The sequence below is a fragment of the Equus caballus genome, chromosome 25, assembly GCF_041296265.1.
Source record: "Equus caballus isolate H_3958 breed thoroughbred chromosome 25, TB-T2T, whole genome shotgun sequence".
NCBI classification, from domain to species: Eukaryota; Metazoa; Chordata; class Mammalia; order Perissodactyla; family Equidae; genus Equus; species Equus caballus.
In genome coordinates, this window is record NC_091708.1 from 46,927,900 (window position 1) to 46,954,475 (window position 26,576).

Consider the following 26,576-nt stretch of genomic DNA (forward strand, 5'->3'; position numbering starts at 1 on the left):
TCACTTCCCTTGCTCACCTCTGCCCCGTTCTGCTGTGGGCTCCCAGACCCTGCAGCCACAGACCTGCTGTGCTCAGCTCTTTGCCAGGTGGCTGAAGTTTCTCCCATTGCTTCTATTTTATTTTTTTCATTTTTATTTATTTTTTTAAAGATTGGCACCTGAGGTAGCAACTGTTGCCAATCTTCTTCTTCTCTTTTTTTTTTTTGGCTTTTTCTCCCTGAATCCCCCCAGTACATAGTTGTATATTTTAGTTTTAGGTCCTTCCTCCCGTGGCATGTGGGACACCACCTCATCATGACCTGATGAGCGGTGTCATGTCCGCGCCCAGGATCGGAACAAGTAAAACCCCGGGCCGCAGTAGTGAACCCTGCAAACTTGCCCTTTTGGCCATGGGGCTGGCCCCTCTCCCATTGCTTCTAATTGGGCCATCCCACCCCACCCAACCCCACCCCTGCCTCGTCTAGGACACCTTATCCCAGAACCCAGATTCTCAGAAGAGGGGTCCGTCGGGGGTCCTAAGAGAGTCTGTCCACACGAGGCCCCAGCACATGCCCACAGTGGGCAGATGCCAGGCTGGGCTGGCCCCGGAGTGGACTATAGGCCACCACACCTTCTCTCCCCGCCCAAGGACGTGTGTCCGTAGAAGCCCCTGGCTGTGGGTGGGCCCTGGCTCCTGGCCAAGCAGAAGGAACATGGGGTGGGAGGGCTGCCCTTGGGGGCTCCAGGTCTCTTCCTCCAGCCCCCACAGCCCAGGATGGGGGTGGGGAAGGGAGGGGGCTTTCCAGGCTGGAAGGAGAAGGCGTCGTTGTGTCTCTGACGGGGACGGGCAGGGGGCTGGCACCCGCTCCAGGAAAAGGAAGGCTGATGTCCAGAGTCCCTCTCCTCCCCGGCCTCCAGCCAGCCCGGGGGCCCTGACCTGGAGGTCCAGTTCCTTCCCCTTTTGCTCTGGTTCCTCTGAACTGGAGATGCAGCAAGCCAGCACGGCCAGACTTCCCCGAACTCCAGCCCTCACCCCACTCTTAGCTGAGGTGGTGCCTCTCAGCTTCCTTCACCCCAGCCGGATCCTTGCTTGGTCCTGGACGTGGTGCATGCGGCAAGGCTCCTCCCTCATGCTCAGCATCCTGGAGGCCTCAGGCTGCTCAGGTTCTTGGGGGCTGTGAACCGGGGGTTGTGTAAGGAAGAGCAATCAGGAACCGTTGCCCAGTCTGCCACCTCGTGCCATCCTGAGGGCCTCCCACTGCCCCACCATCCCTGTCCTGCTGCATGCTCGGGTCGCAGGGCTGCTGGCCTCCCCCAGCTCTTGTCCCCAGTGAGGACCAGACTGCCATCGGGGTGGAACCAGGGAGCTGGCAGCAGACCCACTGGGGGGGCAGAGGCAAGTCCAGGAGAGGGGGCCAGTTTGGCCCCTCTGGGGCTCCCCACCCCCTGCATAACCACCAAGCTGTGGTGGGGCCTTGTGCAATATCGAGGGAGGGGAGGGAGGGCTGTGGGTGCTGTCAGAAACCATGAGGCATGTGTGTGCAAAAGCTGGGCCTCTACCAGCCTGCCAGCTCCCGTTGGCAGCCACCGGGTCGCAGTCGTGGGAACCTGCTGGTGAGAAACGGGGCTCCGAGGTTTGGTGCAGAAATGGGTCAGAATGAGAGCCGCTCAGAAGAAGAGCAGGTGAGAGAGCGTGACTCAAAGAGAAAGCAGGGCCTCATCCTGCCGACTCCCCCCAGGCCTCGGAACTCGCCAGGCCGCGGGGCAGGCATCTGACTCCAGCTCCACTGCTCTCGAGCACCTCGGAATCAGGTGCACACTGTCACCCTCCCAGCTGAGCCCCAAACCAGCTCCGGGGCCAGCCCCTTGGTGGGCACCTATTGAAGAAGCGGCCACCAGCGGGGCATGCCCCCAACAGAGGGCCGGCCAGTAGCCTGTGGATTGCCACCCCCTCACAGACAACAGCAGCCAGGGCAGTGGCAGAGCACCCAGCCCGAGGGGCACCCCAGGGAGAGAAGGGCAGAGTCTAACTGCCGGCCCACTTGTCCCAAGGAAGGGCTGGCCTGAGCAGGGCAGAGTCCAGACCTGGGCCCAGAAGGCCCCCTGGTGGCCGAGCTCCAAGCCACCTGACTCCAAGGGAGTGAAGGCAGCAGAGAAGAGCCAACACACACTTTATGCTCAACAAGGGGTGGAGCGGGGGGGTAGTCAGGGAACCCCCTGGGAAGGTGGGGACACACAGGCTGGCAGGTGGCTAAGGGGGTCCCCGGGGGGGGTGCAGCCAGGGCATCAGAAGTGGGTGCCAGTTGCCAGCCGCAGCAGGCAGCAAGAGGGGCCGTCCCTCTGTCCTGAGTTGCAGACGCTGCCCTGGACCATCTAGAGGTGCGGCTGCGGTCCAGGGCTGGGCAGACCCCTCCCTCTACGCCTTCCCTGCCCACCCAGGCTGGGGAGCCGCCCCGTCCTCGTCCAGGAGCAGCTCCAGGATATCCCGGGGGCTCCTCCAGGAACCTGTGCTCCGCACTGGAGTTTGGTTCATCCCTTTCTGTTCTGCTCGGAGAACCGAGACCCACTCCTCTGAGCCGTGCACCTGGGGGAGGGGGTGCAGCTGGGGCACTTGGAATCTGGACCAGTCCAGCCAGCTAACCGGGCTGGCGGGAGAGTGGGTCTCAACTGAGTGGGAGGATGTCACCTCCTGGGGTCTGCTGCTGGGGACGTTCCCACTTCCTAAGGTCTTGTCGAGGGGACCACACCACCTTTCTGTGCCAAGCGTGGTCCCACGCCATGATCTTGCGGGGTGGGGGCATCTCCAGATGGATAGGTGTCACCTCACGGTCTATGCTGGGGTTTGGCGGTGTACCCATCTGTCACCTATACTTTGGGAGGACACTAGGCTGGGGAAGCTTGCTAAGGAGCTGACGCACAGGCGGGCTCAGCGGTCTGGCGGGGTCTGGCCAGAGGGCAGAGGCAAGATCAGCCTTTTGCCCCAGGAAAGGTCCTCATGGGCAGGGTCCCTGGGGCAGGGACAGGACCAGCAGCCTGGGGCTCTGAGGCTGCAGGGGCAGCAGAGGAGAGTAATGGGCCCACGGTCGGCGTCTCCAGAGTCCCTGTGGAGCCAGGGCCTCCATGGCCCTAAGCCCTGGACCCAGGGCAGCCCACTGCACCCCGGGGCCTGTGGGAGGAAGGGTGGTTGTAGGAGATTGGATGAAAGCGGGGGCTGGCTCTGTGTGAGCTAGCCTGGGGCCAACGGAAGAGAACAAGCCAGGTGAGGCGTGGAGTGCTGACTGCTCAGGGCCCTGTGCCAAGTAAGTGGGCCGAGGGAGGCCCCACCGCCTGGAGGACCCCTGCCACCTACCCCTCCTTCCTTGGCCCGGCCTTGCCGGCTCCTATCTCGTTGCAGTTTCCCTGGAAGGGGGACCCTCCTCACTGGGGCCCTGGGGAATGGGCAGCGAGGACTCTGGGGACCGGTTGGGGACCCACAAGAACGTAGAGAGGATGCGGTGCATGGGGAACATGTGTGTGGCTGCTCTCTGCCCAGGTCAGGCCAGCAGGAGGGGGGACAGGCAAGAGTGGTGGCCCCAGGAATGGACCCCAGAGCTCCACGGGAACCTCCCGGTGCTTTGTCTACAGGGTCCAGCCAGCGAGACAGATTGCCCTGGGCCAGACCCAGCTTGGTGCCAGGCTGCCTCTGCTCTGGAGTGAGGAGTTAACCTCTCTGCCCCCCACTTCTCTCTGTGGATCTCTCCCCTAATGCAGATTAAACGACAGCGGACAGGCAACCCTAATCACCCTGCCCTCATCCCACACGGGCGCCCAGCTCCCTGTACTCGCCTCTCCCATCTCCCATACCAGTGCACAGAAGGGAAACTGAGGCCCCCAGCTGAGGGCCAGCCCAAGGCCACAGCCTGGGAGTCAGGGTGGGGGACTTCCCAGCCTGGGTGGGCTCTAGCCCCAGGATCATACTGCTTTAGGACAAGCCATTAGCTCCAAGTGGGGCGACCCCATCTCCCCCAGCCCAGCCCACTGGCCTCTCTTCAGGAACCCACCTGTCCTAAACAGGCCCTGTCTTCCCCTTTGAGGGCTGTCTCCATCCATCCAGGAGGCAGAAGTCCAGTATTCTCCGGACCCCCGGGCCCAGGAACCACTGAGGGGCTTCTGAACCCAACCCTTCCGCCGTCTCCAGCCTTGGTGGGGCAGACAGGGCCGATCCCTCCACCCCATCTGCACCAACTCCACTGCTGCCTGGGCCCCAGAAACCCCTCTCCCCGGCCCAGACTCAGCACCTTTGACGACACAGTGTGGTCGCTCTGGGCCTTCAGCTGACGTTCCCCCCCCCCCACCCTTCTTCCTGACATCCAGCGTTCCCCCTGGGCTGAGCCTGGTCTACCTGTGTGTGTGTGCACCCTTTGTCCCTCAGGTTCCTCTGTCTGGCATGCCCTCCCCCCCAAATATGTGCTGCTGGGGCTCACGGCAGGCACTGTGTGATCTCTAACAAACCCACACTCAGGGCCTCCGTCCTGTTCCTTCCTGCTCTCCAGCCCAGGTGGACAACAGGCAGGAATGGAGGTGTTGGCTGCCCACTGCCAGGTGTTGGCGGTTGCCCGCTCACCAGCCCTTTTTCTCAGATTTGGGATGGGGTCTTTCAGGGAGCAGCACCAACTCCAGAGGGGCCTGGTCCAGCACTCCACCCCTCCCCTCCGAAACATCGGGCAGAAATGTGGTGGGATGAGGTCTGGAGGAGGGAAGAGGTTGGTCCTCTGTGTCTATGGAAAACTCAAGCCTCTCTTCCCCAGTGGGGGTGGGGGCTCACCAAGCAGGGGACAGAGATGCTCCCTGTCTATGGAGTGTGGGAAGCCCCAGGCCCCCATTAGGGGGTCCGTATCATGGCCCCAAATGGCAGGGGTGGGGGTGGGGGGTGGAGGCTGGGGGGTTGGCAGGAGCAGCCTACAGCACTAGGGCCAGGTTTGAAATGCACCTGAATTGGCTGTCTCCAGGCTTCCCCATCCATGCCTGGACTCTTGGGGTCCCCTCATGCCCTGGCTTGGGAACTTGGACTCAGAGAACAGGACTCAGGACAGGCGCAAGGGAGACAGAGGTCCTGGCAGGGCGGGAGGTCTCCCCAACAAGGGCTGGGGCTCAGCCACAAGCACGCGAGTGTCAGAACGCGCTCTCTTTAATGGGAAACGCCGGGCCCTGCCCCTCCCCACCGGTGAGCCCAACGGTCGGAGAGGGTGGGTGTGGGCCTTCGGGTCACTGCTGCGGGGGCTCGGACAGCGAGGGCGGGGGCGCCGACAGCGAGGAGTGGTCGAACAGCGGGTTCCGCACCTCCATCTCTCCGGTCTGCGAAGGTGGGCGTTAGGCGAGCCTGGGGGAGGGGCGGGCGGCGCGGCGGGGGTGGGGCGCCCGCCGGAGGAAGGACCCTGAGGAGCTTGTAAGCTCCCAACCCGGGGCACTCACCGGGGCCAGGCCCGGGCACTCGTACACCGTGAAGTCGCCGTCTTCGTCCTCCTCGTCCGAGGAAGCCGAGTCCAGCTCCTTGGGCGGCTCTTTATGCCTGGGTGTGGGCGGGATCGCTGGGTCCTCCCGCACCCCCCAGGTGCCAGGGGCCCAGACTAGAAGTGGGCGCTCAGCGCACCTGGGCCCGAGCCTGGGGCGGTGGGGCGGTGAGCTCTGGGGTGGCCGGGCCCAGGGTGGGGGTGGCGGGGGCCCGGGGTGGGCCAACGCGGGGGTGGTGCGGGGACTCTAGGGCAGGTGGGCCGGCCCGGGGCGGGGCGGGGCCTCTCACCGCTCCAGGCACCGCATCTGCTGCCTCTGGTGCTGGTAGTGGTACATCTCGGCGCTGTGGGCCAGCCGCTGGTCCCCGGGCTGCTGGGGGAGTGTGGAGGGAGGGTCAAGCCGCGGTGGCCGGCCGAGGGGCGCGCGGCGGCGCGGCGCGACCGGGGCGGGGCGGGCGACGCACCGAGATCCCGGGCGCTGCCGGGGAGCCGGGCGCCGGCGGAGCCGCGTAGTCAGCCTTCTGAGTCAGGCGGGCGTCCCGCTGCAGCCTGCGGAGAGGGCAGCCTGAGATCCCCGCTCGCCCCTGCCCGCCCGCCCGCCTTCGCGCTCGGCCCCCTGCTCACCTGCACCAGCAAAGAGCGGCCACGGCGAAGGCGGCGGCGCCGGCCACGGAGCACACCACGACCAGCACTGCGAGGAGGGGCGCGGTGAGGACGGCCTTCCCGCGGGACCCTGCCTCGCCGCCCGCCCGCCGAGACCTACCGAGGGCGAGGCCGTCACCGCGCTCGCCCCGGGGCTCCAGGGGGGCCATGTGCACCGGCCCAGATGACACGGGGGTGCCCAAGGAGGTGTGGGGCGTGGGAGCGGGGGCTCCCCGAGTGGACGGGAGGCCCAGGTCGGGGCCCTGGCCGCGCTCTGAGAGCCCCAGGGTGGCTGCTGCAGAGAGAAGGCAAGTTAGAAAAGCAGGACCAGGCTGGGTCCAGGGCGGTGGGGAGGGGCAGGGAAGCGGGGCAGGGTCCTCACCAGGCTCCAGGAGCCGCTGTCGCGCCCCAAGCTGGGGCGGGGCCGTGAGCCTCGAGGGCCCCGCCTCCTGCCGGGCTAGCTCCCGGGCCAGGAAGTCGATCTCATCTTCCAGTCTGGGCTGGGGTGGGCCCTCGGCTGAGAAGGGTGAGGAGCCATTAGGTGGAGAGGCCACCAGCCCCTCCCTGGCAACACCAGCTGCAGGTGGTCTCCCTAGAGGGAGGGCCCCTCCTGGAGCCAGTCCCCAGGCGTCCTCCTCTCTCTAGGCTCCTCCCAGGCACGGGTCGCCTGAGGACCAGGTACCAGCCTGCAGCCCCTGGCCATCCCAGGTTGTCATGGTGACAACTGCAGGAGCTCAGTGTGCACCAAGCCTTCCTAGGGAGAGTGGGGGTGGGGGCAAGGGGGCAGAGGTGCTGCAGGCATGTGCGACGGCCAGGCAGGAGGAAGGCAGGGGTGCCCCTTACCCACCATTACCCACAAAGGGGTGGGCAGAGCATCACCCTGTTCAGCCCCTTCTCTGCCATCCCCCCACATCTCCCAGGCCATCAGGAGGAAGGGAGGGCAGCTGTTGGGGGGTGGCTAGGGGCGGGGCCCCCTTTGTCCTTGTCATGGGCTCCATGGTCCAGACGGAGGCTGCAAGTAGACACTTCTGCACAGTACCGAAAGAGCAGAGCCCACTGCCTTCTACAGCAGGACCACTCCTCAGTCCCCCACCCCACTCATGGCCAGGAACATGCTCCTCCAGGAAGCCCCTGCCACCCACCAGACTCTTCAGCACTCCCAGCAGCCCTCTGTAATGCCCCATCACACCTGAAATCACTCAGCATCTAGCTGGCTGTCCCCACAGACTCTGGGCTGGGGTCAGCGGGTGGGGCACCCCCAGCACACATCAAGTGGACAAAACGAGTGAGCAGTGGAGAGAGAGAGTGTGCTGAGTAAAGAGCAAGGGTGGCTCAAGGGGTGGGGAAGTGGGTGCCCAAAGGGTTTAAGGCAGACCTGCAGGGACCCAGGCCTGGGGCACTATGACCCGCCTCTCCCAGGATCACCCCAGCATTCTACATGGGACACTCCTTGCCCTGGGAGGAGCTAAGCGCCCCAGGCCTCAGCCCACTGCCAGGCTCTGGGCTGGTGCCATCTGGAAAGGAGAGTGACATGAGAGTCCCTGGCATCCCACAAAACTCAGGGGACCCGGGAGCTGAGGCCATGAGGAAAACATATCCAGCAGGGGACAGAGGAAGGACATCCTGCTCTTCCGTACCCGGAGGCCGGCGCATCCTGGGCACGCAGAGCCCTTGATGGTCCTCCTGGAAGGGCTGAAGGCAGGGCCCACAGATGTGTGCACCCGGGGGGCACCGTGCCCGCCTCTTCAGGGCACAATCCAGACTCCCAGGACAGGCGGCCACATCTGGGAAGGAAGCAGAGGCAGAGCAGGGTCACAGCCCTGCCTGACTCGGCCCCTGCCCAGTGGCAGTACTGCCCCGGCCACCCCTCCCCCTTCTCCACAGAGCTGGCCAGGCCTGGCTCAGGCCATTGTTCTGGGCAGGCCCTTCCTCCCAACCACCATGGGTCAGAACCAGGAAGACAAACAGTCCCAAGACTTATCGGAACTCATCTGCCCCACCCACTCCCCAGAGTCCACTTTCCAGGCCTGAGCCAGCCCTCTGCACGGAAATTGTCCCTCACTGTCCAGACAACACAAAGCTCTCCCCGGCAGGGCCTACAGCCCTCCAAGTCCCGCCTCTGGTCTCTACGTGCCCCAGAGCAAGCCTCAGTCCAGACTGGGAGCCCCAGAGGTTGGGGCCCAGGTCTCCCTCTCTGGCTCAGGAGGAACAAAGGATGCTGGCCATCCACCCCTCCTACCACATCAGGGCTGCGCCCCCAACCCCCTTATGTCATCCTATAGCCCTAGAGAGCTGAGCTGGAAATGACAGAATCCCTGCTGGCCAGGAAGATAGCAACCCTCCATGTCTAACGTCTGCTGGTCCCCAGGGCACGGAAGCACTGCTGGGCACTGCCCTGCTGGGACAGGGTCTGCCAGTCTCACTCACTTCAGATACAGAACCTAGACTGGGGTCACTCCCGCAGCCACACTGCCAGGGACCAGGGAGTGCCAGGGAGGCCCAGTTCCTGATTTGGGGTCCAGACTTCGGTGTCCTGTACACTCAGCCAATGGGTTCCATCCTGATGCTGGGGGATGGAGGACAGTGGCCTTCTCTGCCTCAGTTTCCCCTCTGGGATGCAGAAGGTGAGTTGCCTCAAAGCTAAGGAATGTCCTGAAGCCTGGGACACTGGCCCCAGTTATCAGGCAGCAGAGCCAGTAGAGCCAGTGAGATACCCAGCAGGACCGTCAATTATGCTTGGGGAGGCTGGGATGAGGGTGTCTCTGGAGGACCAGGACGCTTGCTCTCAGCCCAGCCCCCACCCCACACTGCACGAAGACCACTGTGGCCTACGGTGACATGGGGGATCAGGGAATGCCCACCTCTGTCCTCTAGACCTTGGCTAGCCTGGCTTGGTTTCCTTGGTAACCTGACACTCAGAGTCTCCTGGCCGTAGGCATCCCTGCAAGCAACTTCCAGCATCGCCATCCCAGGGATCCCCCATCCTGCACAATCAGGATCTGCAGATGCCAGTATCAGTGAGCTGGGCCCGGGGCTGGAGCTAGTTAAATATTAAGCCTGTGCCAGCAGGTCAGTCTGGACCCCACCCATCGGCTGAGTGCCTGGGAGCCAGGTAGTCCCCTCTCCTGGTGCTAACAACCCAGAGTGTGCCAGGCCAAGGGTAGGGGCCCGAGGTACAAAGCTGGCTCTGGGGTCTGGGTTCCAGGAGTCTCCCTGCACTCCCAGCGCCCCTGCCCCTTGCTCAGAAGGACGTAGCTGCTGCCTGTTTAGTCCTGGGAAAGTCCCCACTCCAGCCTCAGGGTGCAGGAGGAGGGCCCTGGAACAATGGCAGCTGGAGAGTGGCTGGCACCCCACCCTGCAACTGGGTGAGCATAAAGCACCTGGGATGGCACCTGCCCACGCCAGGGGCTCAGCACAGCCCTACAGTCCATTTCATCAAGAGGCCCCGCCCTGCATGCCCTGGAGCCAGGCTCTCAGCAGGTGGCCTCCACCGTCCCTGGCCAGCCCTGCTCCAGCCTTCAGGCCTCCTGGGGAGCCTCCCTTGGCCCTGCCAGCCTCCTGTGCAGGGGGGCTTGCCCAGGAAGAAGCCTGCTCTGCTCTGGCCTCTTGAGGCCACACACATGGAAGCACAGTGCCCAGGTTGACATCCCAGCTGCACCACGTACCAGTCACTTATCTTCTCTGTGCCTCAGTTTCCTTGTCTGTAAAATAGGCTAAAAATAGCATCTCTCCTATGGGGCTGCCAGGAGAATTGAGTGAAGTATGGGCACACCCTGGGGAGTGTATTTCCGATAGTGGGTTCTTGTAGCCCTTGGCCACTTGGAGCCTCAGTGCCCATGTGGGAAGGAGACGGGGTCTCCCAGGACCCTGGGCTCATCGCTGTCTGCCTGAGTCTCCCCTTGGGGTGTCCCTCATCCCCTAGCACAGAAGACAGAATGGCTGGGTCCTCCACGGCTTGGTGTGAGGGAGGAAGCTCTGAGACTGGAAGTGCCTCCTGCCCCCACTGAAGCCAGAACAAGACCTTATGCCTGGGACAAGCTGACAAATGCCTCAGACCCCGCCATGACAGCAAAGCAAGGTGCGTGCCCAACACTATCCGAGGCATGGGGACAGGCAGACCAGCACTGCGACCCCCAACTCGGGAGAGAAGGGACAGACACGGGCAGCAAGACCGGCAGGCACACAGGGCCAGGCCCGCACCGGCGGGGCCGAGACGCGCGCACACAGACGCGCGCACAGGACAGACTTCCGGCGGCGGGCCACGCAGAGCACTCCGGAGACACAGACACAGACAGGTTCACGGACCCAGAGACAAAGACAAGAAGCGCATGAACTTCAGGTTCGCCCCCAGCAACCTGGGAGAAGGCCCTTCCAGGGGAGCCCTTCGACGGCCCGGGCGCCGCGCCCTCCGGGCCAGGCCTGTTTACCCCATCCCTGGCGAGGCGGGGCTGGCAGGGAGGGTGACAGCGGCGCCGCCCATCCAGACCCCCGCAAGGCGATCTCCGGCCCCGGGGCGCCCCGCGGCCTGCGCCGAGCGCGCTCGCTCACCCGGGCGGCCGGCGGCGGCACCGCGCAGGGCCGCGCCGAGGACGAGGCCGGAGAGCAGCAGTCGCAGCAGCCGCAGGTGCCGCGGGGAGGGCGGAGGGACGGGCGTCGCCATCCTTCAGCGCCGCCGCCGGGGCAGCATGGCACCGCGCGGCCCGGGACTCGGCGCAGGCTCCGGGCGTCGTGTCGGAGGAGGAGGAGGAGGAAGAGCGGGAGGAGAAGGCAGAGGAAGAAGAGGAGGCGTAGGCCGAGGAGGAGGAGGAGAGAAAGCGGCGGCGGTGCTGACGCTGCGGCAAAGGATCCGGAATGGAGGCGCGGCGGCGACAGGCGCGCACACGGGGAGTGCGCCTGCGCGCTCCTCCTGCGGGGGCGGGCCGGCATCTCCAGGCTTCGCCCCCTCCCCCTCCCTCCAGTTCTGGACCCCCACCTCTCCAGGCTTCAGGGTACCTCAATTTCTGCGATCTCTGCAGCTGGGGATCTTCTCAGTTCTCCATAAATCTGGCTAGGGACTGGCTGCGGCTCAGCTTCCCCGAGATGCGCTTCCCCACGGCCCCTTCCCCGTCGGGCTGCCAACACCACCCCCCGTCCCCCCAGTCCTCCCCAGCCTTCCCCCCGATCCCGTTCTGGAGCAGGGGACCTGCCTGGGCCAGGAGGCTCGAACACCCAGCAACACAGGGACACCAGGCGCATACAGACGGGCAGGTGAGCAGGGAGGCACAGGTGTGCCCAAAGACCCACCTGGCATTCCGAGACACAAGGGTAAAAACACACGCACAGAACTCGGCCAGTGCTGGTGGCCACTGTGGTTGTAATGGGGCACCCGCTCTCAGTGAGGCCACCTGGGGGCAAGAGGGACCTGGAGCTGCTGGGAAGAGCCAGCTGGGAGCTGTCCACGGTCCCCAGGTGTCAGCCTTTTAGCTCCCTGGGGCCCCACGACAAGCAGGTACGATTCACCCTCTTACACCCTACCTGTTGCCTCCTGAAAGCACACCCTTCCCATCCCACCTGGAAACGTCCCTCTGGCTCACGTCCTCGGGAGAAAACCATGAGCCCCCCAACCCGGTGCTTCGTCTCAGCTGTGTCTCAGAACTCGGAAGACAGGGCTGGCTGCCCTCAGGTGTGAAACAGCTCAGAAACTGGCAGAAGGGGGAGGGGGTGAGCAGAACAGGGACCGCCCTCTCCCCTACAGAGCACTGACTAGGCAGAAGTGGTGTCTGAGCTCACTTCCCAGAAAGGTGGGGGTCAGGGAGACGCAGCCAAGACAAGCCCTCAGCCGCTAGAGGAGACAGTGCTGAAGGGAGGGGCTGCAGGAGTGGCAGGTGTGGGGCGGGGGCTGTCTCTCTGGGATGCAGAAAACAGCATCGGAGCAGGAGGGAAGTGGCGTCCCTGTGTGATTGGGTGGCTTGGCTCTAGAGCCAGGCTCTGAGAGGTTCATCTCTCTGAGCCGTGGGGCCCTGCGTCCCTCCCGGCCCTGTTCTCGACACCCCCACAGCACCTCCTGTTGAGAAATTGCCCCCTCCCCCAGTCTCTTCCAGCACAGACCGCACCCTAGGCAGCCACCTTGCTCACTGCCTCCCCCTCTGCCACCTCTGTGTCCCCCACCCCCAGGCCAACTCTAGGCCAGGGCCCAGCCTCCGGTCTGGCCTGGAACACTGATGCAGATCTGAGGGTGCTGCTGGGGCTCTGCTGGCCGGAGATTCAAGGGACTCAAGGACTCTCTCTTAGGCCAGCCATCCTGCAGCTACTCCAGGCCACCACAGCAGAGGAGGGGAGCAGGGCAGGGCCGCCCAGGTCTGGGCCCAGAGAGGAAGAGAGCAGGAAGAGCTGGGGTCCTCCCTTGGGACCAGGAGTGGGTCTTCATGGCTAACACAGCTGTGGGGAGGGAGGGCAGGGAATGGCAAAGAGGCCCCATCCCATGAACATTCTCTCCGCTGCTCTAGGAAAAACTCTTTAATTCAAAATTTTTACAAGTAGGCACTGGGCTGGCACCTAGCCTGTGGGCTCTGACCCCTTTCCCCCAGAGACCAGGACTCTGGAGGGTGGGGGTAGGAGGGACTCTGAGGGCCCTGATTATCAGAATAAAAGGTCCACTCCCTGGAGCCCCAGGCTGAGGGCTGTGGGGTGTCTGATCCCCTACCCCCAAAAAGAAGAGGGGGAGCACAAGGCCTTGAGGCAAAGTCAAGGCTGGAGGGGGCAGGAGGGGCAGGATTCAGTTCCCTTCACCCGCCTGGCCCTGCGTGGGCACCAGAGTCCCGGTCTCCGTCCGGGGCTGCATTAGGGGCAGAGGTGTTGGGAGGTGGCGTGAGGGGAAGGCTGGGGGAGATGGGGCTGGGCAGCTGTGCCCAGCCCGCCCCTAGATGGCGCCCGGCGACTTGGCGGAGCGCGCCTGGCGCAGCAGCAGGACGAGCGCGGCCAGGAGCACGGCGGCGAAGAGCAGGAGGAGGACGACCCAGGAGCTGAAGTCTGTGCCCTTGCGCAAGCCCGGCGGGTCGGCGGGGATCAGGTTGGTCAGGTTCAACATATAGCCGAGCGCCCAGCCGACCGCGGTGTCTCCGGCCTGCGGGCGAGGGGCGTGGCCTCAGCCTCAGCGCGGCCCGGGCGCCCCGCCCCTGCGCCCGCCGCCAGCTCCCACCTTCTTCTGGAAGGTCACCCCGCTGAAGGCGCGCTCGTCGAAGCCGTAGCCTCGGCTCAGCAGCTGCTGCATGAACGTGGCCCCAGCGCAGTAGTTGGGCAGGTGGGCCCGCTCGCCGGGCGCCCGAGCCTGCAGCTGGGACGCAGACGGGAGACTGTCCGGCTGGCTCACTGGGAGGTCTCGGCCCCCGGGGAGGGGTGGTTGGCACATGCTGCACCTCTCCACACGCGCGCGCGCGCGCACACACACACACACACGCACCGGTAACGCTGGGCCAGAGACCACTCACAGGGCCCAGGAAGGCCGAGGCGGCCGCCCTCAGCTGGAGTGTTCCCTTGGGAGGAACAGCCTGAGTTCTGGATGGTGGCCAGCACCTGCACCTGGGAGGGTCCAGGGGTCGGCAGGGATGGCCACCCAGGAGCAGAGGCTGCAACAACCTTGGCGCTCGACCAGGGGAACAGGAGAAGCTCCAGGCTTGAGCCCTGGACCCTGGGCTTCCCTCCTGCCCCGGCCCCGCCCCCATCTGCCTGAGACTAGAAACAGGACAGGATGGGGCTGCTGCCACCCCCTGAGCCTGCAGACACTTGATGTTTCTCCTGGAGTCTCCGGTGGGCCCTCATGCTCTACATGCCCAGAACCCCCATCCTCCTTTACCTGGCACCAGCATCTGGCCTGTGGCAGAAGCCAGAAGCCTGGAAGCTGTCTTCACTCCTCGCTCCCTCACCCCCCAGCCCAGCTAAGTCTCTCCTGAGCCTTCCACTTCTCTGGTGGGGCATCCCCCCCAACTCCTCCCTGCACCTGTTCCACCCATGCTCCCCACTGCCTCAGAGCCTTTGCACTGGCTGTTCCCTCTGCCTTCCAGCTTTTGGTTCTAGGGTCAGGCCCGATCTCGTCTGGCTCCTGGTCTCCCTGCCGTAGTCTGGCCACTTTTTGAGTCTGAGTAGTGGTGTGTCCCCCATTGCAGTGGGTGCTCTGAAAGGCCTGGGTCCCCCTCTAGTTGTAGAGCTAATGAGTGACAGGAGGTATGATGTGGGCTGGCTGAGCCCTCTGTGTGGCCCGGGGGGGAGCCAGCCTCACCTCACTCCACGTCTGGCTGCAGAGAGTGGTGGCAGCCGCCTCCAGCTGCTGCAGGGTGGCCACAGGCAGCCCCATCACGGTCCTCAGGAAGTCCATAGTGTAGAAGAAAGCGGAGAAGGCCTGTGAGGGGCATAGCCACAGCTCGGCCAGAGCCCACAGCTTCAGGGTGCCGCTGCCCATGCCCACCGCCTGGACTCACGATGAAGCTCCCTGTCACAGGGGGCTGGAAGACGCCATTGAAGGAGCACTGAGAGAAGTGGCAGGAGGAGAAGTTGAAGAGCTGCGAGACAAGGCTGCGGCAGAGGGCCGGCTCGCTGCTGCCCGACAGGCTGATGCTGGCACTGCTGTTGAAGGTCAGGGGTCCCTGGGCTGCCGTGCACGGCGAATCATACACATCCTGGAGCTGCACTTGGGCAGAGTAGCCCCTCGGCCAGCAGGGGTGGGGGCCATGGGTCTGGGGGAATGACGAGGGTGCAGGTGACACCACCTCCACTCCAAGCACTGCCCACTACCCTCACCCCGGACCCTCACAGGGCATCCCCCAGGACCAGCCTGATGAGGCTCCCACAACTTCCACACTCTGGCCATATCACTTCTGTGTTCAGGAGCAATCCATGGCTGCCCACTGCCTGCTGGACAAAACCCAACACCTCTGGCCAGGCCCCCTGAGATCTGGCCCTGGCCTCCTTTCTCCCCAGCCAGGCACTCACCAGGCCTGCCTCAGCCACTGGCCTTTGCCCATGCTGGATCCCTCCCCACCTGTCCTTCCAGTAGTTTAAGCCCGGCTTCGGTGGCTGCTGCCTGGAGAAGCCCCTCAATGTGCCTGCTGTCCAGCTCTGCTCTGGGCCCTTGGCCCCATCCCTTCTCACCCCCTCCCTCCAGGGCAAGTGGGCTGGGGGTCATGGGGCACCTGGAGGGCTCCAGCCAGCAGCCTCTGGAGGACCTGGTCACGGCCATAGCAGAGGAAGCTGTGGGTGTAGACGCGGTAGTGCTGGCCGTAGAGCCGCAGCTGGACCTCATTGGCTGGGTCCTCAGCTGGGCTGGCTGTCTCAAAGGTGATCTGTGTGGACGCGCCCCCCAGGTCCATGGCCCCCAGCGTCCCCTTCCTTGGCTGGAACCACTGGCCCACCCAGCCATACTGTGGACAGGGGAGATTGGGGTGAGCCAGTGGGTGGGTGCCCGTGACCCCCAGTTCATCGGGCCAGCTGCCAGGCCCACCTTGATGAACTTCTCCAGCAGGTAGTTGGCAGTCACCCAGCCAAACACCCCCTCGTCCTGGCCCGAGAGGATGCGGGCCCCACGGAAGTGAAAAGGGTACTGCGTCAGTGTCCGGGTCACAGCTGCAAGCACGTTGGTCGCGGCCTCTGGACGGGTCAGGCTGTGACACAAGGAGGACTCTGAGGGGCAGCTCCCAGGTGGCTGTGATCCTGCTGCTGGGGAGCATGGCACCTGCCCAGCCAGCTGAGGGGGGCCCAGTCCAGGGCTGCTGTGGAGGGCATGTGGGGCCCACCCTATGCCCGGGCTGCTGTGTGGGCCTGGGGCCAGGAAGGTCGGGGGGTGGGCACACTCACTTGAGCAGGCGCATGCCTGCCGTGGCTCCCAGGTAGAGGGGCGTGCCCCTGTGTCTGTCCTTGGGCACGTCCCGAAGCGCCTGGTCCAGGCATTCGACAAGACTCTGCCCAGCCCCGGAAGGGTTGTCTGCATAGCTGGAGATGCCCCCACCTAAAGACTGCCAGGTGGTCAGACCTAGGCAGGCCAGAGGCCAGCAGGGCTGGGGGGCTTTGGCTCCCAAACCAGGTGGCAGCTTAGATACACCTTCCCAGCATAAGCCTCAGAGACGCCCAGTTCAGAGACACAAAGGGACCTGCAGGCCACCCAGAGTCTCTGAGGCTGCCACCTGCCCAGTGGGTGTGCACACAGGTGCCACAACAAAGCACTGTCAACCCAGCCTAGCCACCCAGGGGGCTGCCTGGGTGTGTCCACCAGCTCCTTGGAGCCCCTCCTGTTCCATCTGCGGTATAAAGGCCAATCTTGGGTCGGGAAAGGCCCAACCAGTATCTGGGGTTTTCTTTCTAGCATGGAACTGCCCCCAGCACCTTCCAGGCCCAGGGGCCCAGCCTCTCTTTCCGGGGGTCCTGTAGCATCTGCCTGGAGTGAGCCCCCCCACCCCTCAGTATCAACAAAGGGACCTGACTGCTGGGCCTACAGAGCTAAGGCTGGAGAGGGCCCCTGAGGCCTCCAGGGAGTGGGGATCCAGGCCAGAGAGCGCCCAGCACTCGGGGACTCTCACCGTGCACGTTACAGGAGCTGTGCTGGCTCACGATGCCTGTGTCATTCTTCTTGTCCGCCGGCCACTTGTAGATGAACATGGACGTGTGGGAAGAACCAGCGTCCAGAACAATCCCATACTAGGGGTGGGGTGGAGGGCAGTCTCGGGGTGTGGGCAGAGGCCTGATGGCCATGCCCTTTGCCTCCCCCAGCTCTCCACCCCACCCCACCCTGTGTCGAGGTTGGAAGCTTCAGAATGAAGTTCTGAGGCTCTGAGAAGGCCAGGGACAGCCAGTGACACAGCTTGGTTGGGGGGAGGATGGGGGCAGGGATAGGTGGCCAGGAGCCTCTTCCCCTCTGACTGCAGGAGCCTACCTGGTAAAGGCAAGCTGAGGGGCTGTGTCAGAGTCAGAGGGTCCCAGGACCACCCTTAGAACCTTGTCCTGGGGACATGAGGCCCCCAGGCTGGGAGAGAGAAGCCCAGCTGCAGGAGGGACCCCTGAGCCGCTCTTCCTTTCTCCTTTGTGCTCCCATCTCTCTGACTTCAGCCCAACCTGAGGATGCCAAAGCAAGGGTGGGGGAGGCGGGGCTGGGGCTGCCTAAGACACCCCCTTCCTGAGCCTCAAAGCCAGGGCCAGAAAGAGCTCTGTTCTGAAGAGCTGAGGGGCACTGGCCGGACCTTCCTTGCAGGTGAGGAGAGGTTGGCACCCAGCTTGCAAATGCCACCTTCCAGGAGCTGCCCCCAAGGGCCTGGATTCCGACAGGGGGAGCCCAGCTGGAGAACACACCCTCCTGAGGGGAGGAGGAACCCCTCCCCGCCTCCCCCGCACCAGGTATCTCCAGCATCAGCACCAGCAGGCCAAACCGTCCACCCCACCCCACCCCCACCCAGTGGTCACCCTTGGTTACAGGGCGCCCACCCCTGGGACCTGCCATCCTGGGGTACTGGACTTTGGAGCCCCCCCACCCCCAGACAATAAAGGGTTAAGGGAGCCAGGCGGACTCCTGGAGGCTGGGTCAGCCGGAAATCTGGCCTAGCCCACCCCAACTGCTTTAGGACCAGCCCTGGCTGCCCCCGCCAGGCCCCCCTCAAAGGCAGCGCCCGCACTGTCTGGGCCACGGAGCTGGTGGGGAGGGTTCCCTGGGCCCCGGCGCCTGTCGAACCCCATCTGAGCCGAACCCTGAGTCGATGTGCCCCTGGCGGCCGCACTGGTTTGGAAGGCGCGTGTCCTGCCGCGGCGTAGGGAGCCCCGAGGCTGCGTCCGGGCAGGGAAGACACAGCCCCTAGGCCGCACCCGTGACAGGGTCCGTAAGCAGGGAGTTCCCGGGACTTTGGCCTCCAGCACCGTGTCGCCCACGAAGCGCCGCTGCCGCCGGGTGGACCCGGCGGGGAGCAGAGAGCGCGGGGCCGGGAGCGGTGCTCGCGGGGCCGGGGACTCCACCCCGCGGGGCCGGGGCCGGAGCGCGGGTAGGGGTCCAGGGCTGCCTCGCGGGCGCAGCCTGGGCCGGCTGCTCCGCGGACTGCGCCGGGCGCCGGGACGCCAGAGCGTGCACCTTGAGGGAGGGCGGCTCCCAGACGTCGCGGGTGGGGACGCACAGCAGCAGGAGGCCGGCGAGGCCCACCGCGGCCAGCAACGACGGCAGCAGCAGCGACAGGACCTTCCTGGCCATGGATGGGTGCGCGGGCGGTCGAGGCGTTGACGGAGGGGCGGCGGGGAGCCGGGAGGCCGCGATCCGGGGGCAGCGGGGTAGGCTCCCGGGGTGGGGCGCTGGCCGGCACCATCCACGGCTGGCCCCGCCCCCAGGGCCGCCCCGCCCCGCCCCCGCCCTCCGGAGCCCGCTCCCGGAGCGCAGGTGAGAGCCGCGGCGGCTGAGTCACCGCGCCGCTCCTCCCAGTGCCCAGGTCGCAGCCCTGGCGCCCAGAAGCTATCGCCCACCCTTCTCATTCCTGTCTGCTGAGCTCCAAAGACTCATCCCCTCTCACCTGTCCCCTTGACCCCTAGTGCTTGCCGCCTAGGGTCTTCCAGTGCGCTCTCAGGGGTTCCACTCCCGCAGGACCCAGAGAACCCCCACCCTTCTCCAGGGGGGTCGTGGTGTGTGGTGTGCATTGGGCATGGAGGCAGGAGGCCAGGCCTGGGTGGGGCTGGCTCTGAGGCAGGCTTGTTTGGAGGGTCTCACGGCTGGGAGAGCCCAGCTTTTCCCTGGCCTGGTCCTGAGGGAAGGTCCCTGCCATGCCCTTCCTGCACAAAAGGGCCAGCCAGCCTGCGGTGCTGACCCAGCCCTGAGCTGCGTGGCAGGGCACCACAGTGGTCAGGCCCAGGGATGCCCAGCTGACCCAGGTGGGGTCTGCCCTTGAGGTGCTGGGAGCTCCAAGCTGAGCAGCCAAGCGGCGTGAATCCAGACCTACAGCACCCAGCGCCCAGGTGACAGGTGAGGGTGCAGGCAGAGAGGGGCAGGGTGCCATGGTCACACAAGCCCAGAAACAAGAGGACTCACGCTCAAATGGGCCCAGCCCCTGTCTCCTGCCTGAAGGAGGGAGCAGGAAGGGTCTTCTGCACACAGTCTCCTCCTGCAGATAAAGGAGAGACCCAGGAAACTTGTCAGCACCAAGGTGCCTGGATGCTGGCTGAGATAGGCCAGTGCTCAGTCAGCCCCAGAGCCCAGCACTGCCCCTCTAGCCCACAAAATGTCTGGCCTCTGCTTTCATCCCCATGCGCCCTCTCTGCCAGCCTGGCCAAGCATCACTCCTTTTCCTGGCCAGTGGCCACCCCCACTTCATCCCCTCGGCAAAATGGGAATCCCAGCCGTACAGCAGAAGGGAGCCAGTGGCAAGACCACCCGGGAGCACCAGTGACTGGGGGTGAGGAGGTGGGGGTCCAAAAGGCAGCATTTGATGGGGGCAGAATCTGGGCAACACCCTGGCTGGCTGGAACCAGCTGGGACGACTGCCCGGGCTGAGGGTCTGGTGCCACAGGCCCAGCAAAAGAGCCTTTCTTCCAGCTCAGGACCCTGACGGGAAGGGTGGGAGCCCCGGGAGGTCACTCAGCTGCCTCAAAGCTCCGGCTGGCTGGGCGCCAGCAGAGAGGCCCTGGGTGCGGCCAGCACAGGGCCCCAGGCCACGGTTTCCCGCCAGCACTCCTCCTCCCTTCCCCCAGGCCCTTTCTTCCACCCCGGAAAGCCCAGAGGAGGGAGAGGCGTGCACAGCAGGCTGAAAAGGAAAGGACAAAGGCGGCTGAGAGAGCCCGGCATGAAAGGGCCCAGACGCAGTGCTGCAGGCCTGCTCCCCCTGCGCTGCCAGCCCCACCTCACCCACCTGGCTCGTCCTTGGACGAAGACCTCCCAGGCCTGGGAGGATGGGGCAGGGAGTGGAAGCCTGGATGCTGTCCTTGGGAGATGGGCTCATGGCTGAGGGCCCAGATTAGCCTGTGAGGAGAGACAGGGAGGTGGACAGGGAGCAGGGAGCAGCCAGGACAGAGTCTGGGAGTGAGTTATCTCCAAGACAGAACCAGAGCGGAAAGGCTCCTTCTTTCAAGGGCCGTGGCAGGCAGGCTGGGGGTGTGAGGGGAGGCCAGCCCTGGCAAGAGCCCACCAGGCGGGCGGGAGGGGGCTCTGGGTGGGGTGCCTGGGCCTCTGGAAACGGGTGGGGCGCGGCTCCAGATGTGCTGCGCAAGGCCTGGCCCGCCTAGCAGCAGAGGAGTGCCTCTGCCTGGGAAAGAGGTGGTGCGAGGAGAGGCCCTCGGGAGAGGGGTCCTTAGAGCCCACCTCTGCCCACAGGGTCCAGCCTCCTCAGGGAGGGGCATTCGCTGAGGCCTGCTGAGATCTTGGCCACCCTTGCCTCAGTCGCCTCGTCGGAAGCCAGTGTCTTGTGTGCGAAACACCTTGATGGGAGAAGGCCCTTCACTTGCCTTTCTTCATGTGCTCACTCAGTCAATCAACCAATGCTTGCTGAGTGCCTCCTATGGGCCAGAGGCATGCCAGGCTCAGTGCATGCACAGTGAGCAAGGGGTGAACTCGGTGGGGAGGTCCACCCACCACCTGTCGGGGGAAAGCAGACTCATCAAATCCTTCCCCGGTGGGGGAAGCCTGTGCTGCCTGGCGAGATGCAGCAGACACAGAAGAGCGGGTGCAGGGGGAGCACCCACACACAGGCCTGCCTGAAGGGCAGACAGCCTGTGGTAGTCCTGACGGAGGGCCCACTCTCTTGGGTTTTGTGTTTGTTCTTCTCTTGATTCTCTTTATAGTTTTCTCCCGTCACTGCGTCTCTACAGTCATGTGTTATGTTGTTTTTCCTGGTTCCAAACCATATTTTATTTACTGGACATACTGTTCTGTAACCTGCTTCTTTCACTCGCATTATATTTTTGAGAGTCATCCGTGTTGACATCGTAAGTTGTGGTCCCTTCATTCTGGTCGCTGTATTGCTTTCTGCTGTGAGTGTGCAAACTTACCTACCATCTGTGAGCGTGAGAGGCTCCCGACTCCAGGCTGTCTGGAGTAAGGTTGCTGCTGTGCATGTTTGCACACTCCTGAGTGTTTCTCTGGGGACCATCCTAGGAGTGAATTGTGGTTGCAGCATGTGTTCAGCTTCACTAGCAAATGCTGAGTGATTTTCAAAATGATGTGCTGTCTGGCACTCTCCATGACAGTTCTGGTTGTTCCACATCCTTGCCAACATTTGGTATTGTGCAACTTTTAGTTTAGTTTTTTTTTTTTTTTTTTTTGCTTGAGGAAGATTAGCTCTGAGCTAACATCTGTGCCTGTCCTCCACTTTATATGTGGGTCACTGCCACAGCAGGGCTGATGAATGGCGTAGGTCCACGCCAGAGATTGGAACCGCGAACCTGGGCGGCTGAAGCCAAGTGCCCTGCACTCAACCACTATGCCACTGGGCGGCCCACAATTTTTAGATTTCTGAGAAGCTGGCACGGGTGAAATCTTGGGATGCTTGTGGCAGTTCCTCGGCACTGACAGGGTGGAGCCTCTCTCCTGTCTTCTGAGAAGCATCTGCTCAAGCCTTCGATCCGTTTTCTGGGGGTTGTTCCTCTCTTCCTTGCTGACGTGCCGGTTTGCTCTGGACGTCAACCTGGGTGCCCTGGAGGTCAGTCCTCTGCGGTGGGATCGCAGAAGCTCTCGGTGAGTCCCGGGGTGTCCGTTCGCAGCTCTACCATTGGCTCTTTGGGGTCTTGGGTGAGTAATCTACCTCGAGGTTCTCCTTGTCGCTCACTAAAGGTTGTCTTGATTTGCTGATTGCAAGCTTTTGCTCCCCCGGAGGTGGGTTTTGTGTAAGACGGAGAGAGGATTCCCGCCCCATTTTCCTGCATCTTGGGCCACGTGGCCGGGCCTCTGCCGCCTGCGCAGGGAGTGCCCGGCCTCTCTCTAGGGCCAGGGGCGCTCCCTTCGCCCCACGGCCTCCATCCCGGCAGACCTGGGTGAGTCCTCACCTCTGAAGAAGGTTTCCTCTCTCGACTTTTCTTCCTGGAGCCCTCGGCTCCTCCCCAGAACCAGCTTGCCAGTTCCTTGAAAAAGGCTGTCAGCATCACAGAGTGCACTTACACAACCTGGATAGTAGTGCCTACTGCACACCTAGGTCTATGCTGCTAATCTTATGGGACCACCACCGTATACGTGGCCCATCGTTGACCCAAACGTCGTTGTCTAGCCCATGACTGCATTTCCATTTCTTTGGTAGTCATGGGGTTAGTTAGGTTTTCTGTTTCTTCCTGAGTTAGTTTTGTATTTTTCTAGGAATTTATCCCCTTCAAACAGAATGAAGTGGAAGTATCCACTTCATTTCTGCAGCATACGTCCTTGTTTCCCTCTCTTGCGTTCCTGGCCTTGTTTATTTCTGCCTTATCTCTTTTGCTCTTTGTTAATCTAGGTGCTGCTTGTGCGCTTCATTAGTTTTCTCATCCAAGTTTTTGCTTTTGTTGATGGTTTCCGTAATGTATGTTTTTTATTTTTCTAATTTCTGCTCTAGTCTTTCTTATTCTCTCTTACGTGGGCAGGACATTTTGTGTCTGTTTTGTCTGCCTGTTTCTCAGCATCAAGAAAAGTGGCAGGTACATAGTATGCTCAATGAATATATTTTTAAATAACTTGTTATAATTCCTTCTGTATTCTTTGTATTCATTCCACTCTTTCTCCCACTTCTGGAGTTCGTGCTCAGTCGTTCCTTTCTTCTTTCCTGCCGTGAGTGGTGAATGTATGTATGAATTTCCCTCTGCTCCCGGCTTTCAATGTATACTCTTCTTGTTATCTTTTAGGTAATTTTTTCCCTATCTTCATTGTGATTTCTCATTTGACACGTGAGTTGTTTAGGGGTGTGTGTGTGTGTGTGTGAGGAAGAAAGGCCCTGAGCTCACATCTCTGCCCGTCTTCCTCTATTTTGTATGTGGGATGCCGCCACTGTGGAACTTGGTGAGTGGCAGTAGGTCCGCGCCTGGGATTCAAACCTGCGAACCCTGGGCCACCAGAGCAGAGCGCACGAATTTAACCTCTGTGCCACTGGGCCAGCCCCCGGGTGTGTTGTTTCAATATCCAATGCCTGGGCTTTTTCTAGTTCTCGCTGGATTTTGTTTTTCTAGCTCACCTGCGTGTGGTCTGTGTGAGAGCAGTCTCTGCAATATTGTGACCTTTGTTGGGTTGGCTTTTTGGGCTAGCTTGTCATCATAAGCCATTATAAATGCTCCATGTGTGCTTGAGAAGAATGTGTGTCCTCCTGTCAGTGCGTGCATTGGTCTCTGTCTGTCCATTAGATCCACATTATTAGTAAGTTCAGCTCTACTATGGCTTATCAATTATTGAGAGATATATGTTAACATTTACCACTGTGATGTGGGCTTGTCAATTTTTCTTTACAGTTCTGACCAGTCTTGAGATATATACATAATTCGTTTTTCTTAAATATTTGTTTTATCTCACCTTTTTACTTTGAAATAATTATAGATTCATAGGAGATTGCAAAGAAATGTACACAGACGTCCCATGTACCTTTTCCCCAGCGCCCCCCAGCATTAACATCTTGTGCAGCTGTATTACAACAGCAAAACCGAGAAATTGACGTTGGTACAATCTAAAGCTCTTATTCGTATTTCACCAGTTTTACCTGCACTCCTGTGTGTGTGTGCATACGTGTGTAGCTTCTGCAATTTTACCACACGTATAGCCTTGCGTAACCACCGCCACAACCAGGAAACTCAACTGAACCAACACCACAAGACCCCCTTGCACTGCCTCTTTGCAGCCACATCCACGTTGGCTCTGCATCTCTGGAGCTGTGTCATTTCACAACTGTTGCCTAAGTCGGTCACGCATAATGGATCCTTTTCGGACTGGCTTTCACCACTCAGCATAATTTCCTCGAGGCGCATCCATGTTGTTGCATGGGTCAGTAGTTCCCTCTTTATTGCTGAATTGCATCCCATGGTGGGAATGGGCCATAATTTGCTTGGCCAGTCACCCACAGGAAGATATTTGGGCAGTTTCTAGTTTGGGGCTATTGCCAGTTAGCTGCTATAAACATTCATGTACATGTTCCTGCATGAAAATGTCTACTTCTCTGGGATGAATGCCCAAGAATACAATTGCTGAGTTGTATGATGTGTTTAGTGACGGTGCTCCAGAGAAGGAGAACCAACAGAGATATATGTAGAGAGAGAGAGAGAGAGAGAGGGAGACAGACTTATTTTAAGGAATTGGCTCATGCAACTGTGGGAGCTGGCAAGTCTGAAGTCTGCAGAGCAGGTCGGCAGGTTGGAGACGCAGGGAAGAGTTGATGTCACAGTCTTGCATCCCAGGGCAGTCTGGAAGCAGAACTCCCTCCTCTCTGGGGGACCTTAGTCTTTTCTCTTCAGGTCTTCCACTGATTGGGTGAGGCCCACCCCCATTATGGAGGTTACTCTGCTTTACCCAAAGTCTACTGACGTAAAGCTTATCCACATCTACAAAATACCTTCACAGCAACATCTAGAACATTGTTTAACCAAACGACCGGGCACTATACCCTAGCCAAGGTGACGTATAAAACTAACCATCATATATTGTAAGTTGATTTTAGTTTTAACAGGAATTACCAAACTCTTTTCGAGAGTGGCTGTGTCATTTGACAGTCCCACCCATAATGAATGAGCAATCCAGTTCCTCCACATCCTCTCTGGCATATGGTGTTTTCACCATTTTTCATTTTAGTCATGCTGATTGGGGGGTACTGGTATCTCGTAGTTTTAATTTGCATTTTTCAAATGGCTAATGATATAGAATATCTTTCCATGTGCTTATGCCATCTCTATATCCTCTTCAGTGAACTGTCTGCACATCTTTTGTGATTTATATATTTTTATATATTTATTATTAAATTACATATTATTAATAAATATATTATTAATAAATATATTAAAATATATTTTATATATTTTGAGGCTATGTTATTGGGTGATTACAAGTTTAGGGTTGTTATATCTTCCTGGTAAATTCAGCCTTTTATTATTAGGCATGTACTCTCTTTATCACCAGTAGCGTCTCTTGCCTTAATATCTATTTTGCTTTATATTTACAAAACTACTCAAGCTTTTCTTTTTTGGCGTCATTATATTTTAGGTTTGTCTCTTAAAACAGCTTACATCTGAATTTCTAAAAGTCCAATCTGACAACTTCATCTTTAACTAGAGAGTTTAATCCATTCACATATATTGTGATTACTGATATATTTCTACCACCTTATGTGTTTTCTGAGTGTTTTCCTCTTTTCTTCTTAAGATTGAGCTTATTTTTCCTTTTCTTATCCCATCTCCCTGCCCGCCCCCTTCATTGGAAGGTACACACTGGATAACTCCTAGTTTACGTGGTTATCCCAGTTGTTTTAATATACATACTTACTAAAATTTAAAGTTAATATCTTTTCCCTCCTTATGAACAATTCAAGTACTTTAAAATGCCTTACCTCAATCACTCCTCCCTACTTATATGCCATAATTGGTGTTATTTCAGTTCTATCCTGTTCCCCGCCGCCCCACAAATAGTAATAATAATAATTATTATTATATACAGTTAATGTTTGCTTAGATTTCCCTATATATCTAATATATTTTGGTTGGTTTTAAAATGTGTCCACAGATTGCTTGATTTTCCTTCCTTGAAAAGGGGGAGCCTAATTGCCCTGCACGCCCCTTGAGAAAGGACTGGACTTAGTCTTGGCTTCTAATGAATAAACAAGACAGAAGGGATGCTGTGACTCTCAGCGACTCCTGAGACTAGGTCCTGAAAGGCACGTGGCTTTCTCGTGGCTTTCCTCTTCAATCATGTACCCTAGGGAAGCAGCCACATGCTTGAGGACACGCAAGCAGCCCTGTGGAGACCAGAAGCCAAGACACTCTGCCACAGCCAAAGAATGTGCCATCTTGCAAGTGGGTCCGCCAGCCCCAGTCAGCCTTTGGAGGACACCGTGACCCCAGCAGATGGGACTCCAAGCCAGAAGCACCTGCTGCAGCTGCTCCTGAATTCCTAACCCACAGAAACAGCAAGAAAAGAATTATTGCTTTAAGCCACTAAGTTTAATTTGTTCTGCAACAATAGATAACTAACTCATCCTCATTCAGGATTCCTTCTTGAATTTCACCTTCTTTCTGAAGTCTTTCCTCTGAAATTTTCTTCAGTGACATCCTGTTGGTGGTAAACTCTCAATTTTCTTTTGTTTGAAAATTTTATTTTGCCCCCATTCTTGAAAGATAGTTTCTCTGGGTGTGGACCTCTAGATTAATAATTGTATTGTCTTGGCTGTCAAAATCATCGCTCACCATCCCTGGCCTCTGATGTTGTGGCCCTTCCTTTGTACACAACTCATTTTCCATCTCTGGATTCCTCTACGGTCTTGTAAGAGAAAATGTGCGTTTCTTTTTAATTGTCCTGGCTGGAATTTGTTGGTTTCCTGGATCTGAGAATTGATGTGT

The 26,576-nt window shown here is 60.4% G+C and overlaps 2 protein-coding genes and 1 long non-coding RNA gene across 13 annotated transcripts; 1 reads left to right on the forward strand and 2 right to left on the reverse strand.

Moving 5' to 3' along the window:
- Window positions 1–85: 85 nt before the first annotated feature.
- NPDC1 (neural proliferation, differentiation and control 1) lies at window positions 86–12,594 on the reverse strand. 4 transcript variants are annotated; one of them, XM_023629428.2, is made up of 10 exons: window positions 11,661–11,793; window positions 10,659–11,494; window positions 7,748–7,894; window positions 6,493–6,627; window positions 6,232–6,405; window positions 6,093–6,159; window positions 5,933–6,017; window positions 5,759–5,838; window positions 5,431–5,527; window positions 5,131–5,313 (listed from the first exon to the last, which is right to left on the reverse strand). In XM_023629428.2, the coding sequence occupies exons 2-10, from the start codon at window positions 10,768–10,770 to the stop codon at window positions 5,224–5,226; spliced, it is 987 nt and encodes a 328-aa protein (XP_023485196.1). In that variant the 5' UTR covers window positions 10,771–11,494; window positions 11,661–11,793; the 3' UTR covers window positions 5,131–5,223. The 4 variants fall into 4 exon arrangements, with proteins under 4 accessions (XP_070107333.1, XP_070107332.1, XP_023485196.1 ...); XM_070251232.1 differs by lacking the exon at window positions 5,131–5,313 and adding an exon at window positions 86–1,154 and having other exon boundaries at window positions 10,659–12,594; XM_070251231.1 differs by lacking the exon at window positions 5,131–5,313 and adding an exon at window positions 86–1,154 and having other exon boundaries at window positions 5,759–5,841; window positions 10,659–12,594.
- ENTPD2 (ectonucleoside triphosphate diphosphohydrolase 2) lies at window positions 12,591–20,073 on the reverse strand. 7 transcript variants are annotated; one of them, XM_070251230.1, is made up of 10 exons: window positions 19,946–20,073; window positions 19,129–19,201; window positions 16,655–16,772; window positions 15,936–16,086; window positions 15,583–15,742; window positions 15,275–15,502; window positions 14,564–14,818; window positions 14,365–14,484; window positions 13,288–13,422; window positions 12,591–13,212 (listed from the first exon to the last, which is right to left on the reverse strand). In XM_070251230.1, the coding sequence occupies exons 3-10, from the start codon at window positions 16,731–16,733 to the stop codon at window positions 13,009–13,011; spliced, it is 1,332 nt and encodes a 443-aa protein (XP_070107331.1). In that variant the 5' UTR covers window positions 16,734–16,772; window positions 19,129–19,201; window positions 19,946–20,073; the 3' UTR covers window positions 12,591–13,008. The 7 variants fall into 7 exon arrangements, 5 of the variants coding, with proteins under 5 accessions (XP_070107331.1, XP_070107330.1, XP_023485192.1 ...); XR_011432526.1 differs by lacking the exons at window positions 19,129–19,201; window positions 19,946–20,073 and adding an exon at window positions 18,187–18,436 and having other exon boundaries at window positions 13,288–13,667; XR_011432525.1 differs by lacking the exons at window positions 19,129–19,201; window positions 19,946–20,073 and adding an exon at window positions 17,813–18,432 and having other exon boundaries at window positions 13,288–13,667.
- On the forward strand, window positions 13,022–26,220 carry LOC138920766 (uncharacterized). Of its 2 annotated transcripts, XR_011432528.1 has the most exons (4): window positions 14,595–14,717; window positions 15,601–15,779; window positions 17,323–17,465; window positions 25,744–26,220. It is a non-coding gene; the product is annotated as an uncharacterized lncRNA (long non-coding RNA). The 2 variants fall into 2 exon arrangements; XR_011432527.1 differs by lacking the exons at window positions 17,323–17,465; window positions 25,744–26,220 and adding an exon at window positions 13,022–13,158 and having other exon boundaries at window positions 14,584–14,717; window positions 15,601–16,421.
- Window positions 26,221–26,576: the final 356 nt, after the last annotated feature.

Excerpts from the sequence above, each read along its gene's own strand:
- NPDC1 (XM_023629427.2), bottom strand. The coding sequence starts at position 10,770 with ATGGCGACGCCCGTCCCTCCGCCCTCCCCGCGGCACCTGCGGCTGCTG. Across the intron at positions 6,406-6,492 it reads ACAGCGGCTCCTGGAGCCTG|CAGCCACCCTGGGGCTCTCA; the intron begins GTGAGGACCCTG and ends TTCTCTCTGCAG. Across the intron at positions 5,528-5,758 it reads CAGATGCGGTGCCTGGAGCG|GCATAAAGAGCCGCCCAAGG; the intron begins GTGAGAGGCCCC and ends GCCCACACCCAG.
- ENTPD2 (XM_070251229.1), bottom strand. The coding sequence starts at position 18,415 with ATGGTGCCGGCCAGCGCCCCACCCCGGGAGCCTACCCCGCTGCCCCCG. Across the intron at positions 15,503-15,582 it reads TGCTGGAGAAGTTCATCAAG|TATGGCTGGGTGGGCCAGTG; the intron begins GTGGGCCTGGCA and ends CCCTGTCCACAG. Across the intron at positions 13,213-13,287 it reads GGGTGACCTTCCAGAAGAAG|GCCGGAGACACCGCGGTCGG; the intron begins GTGGGAGCTGGC and ends CCTCGCCCGCAG.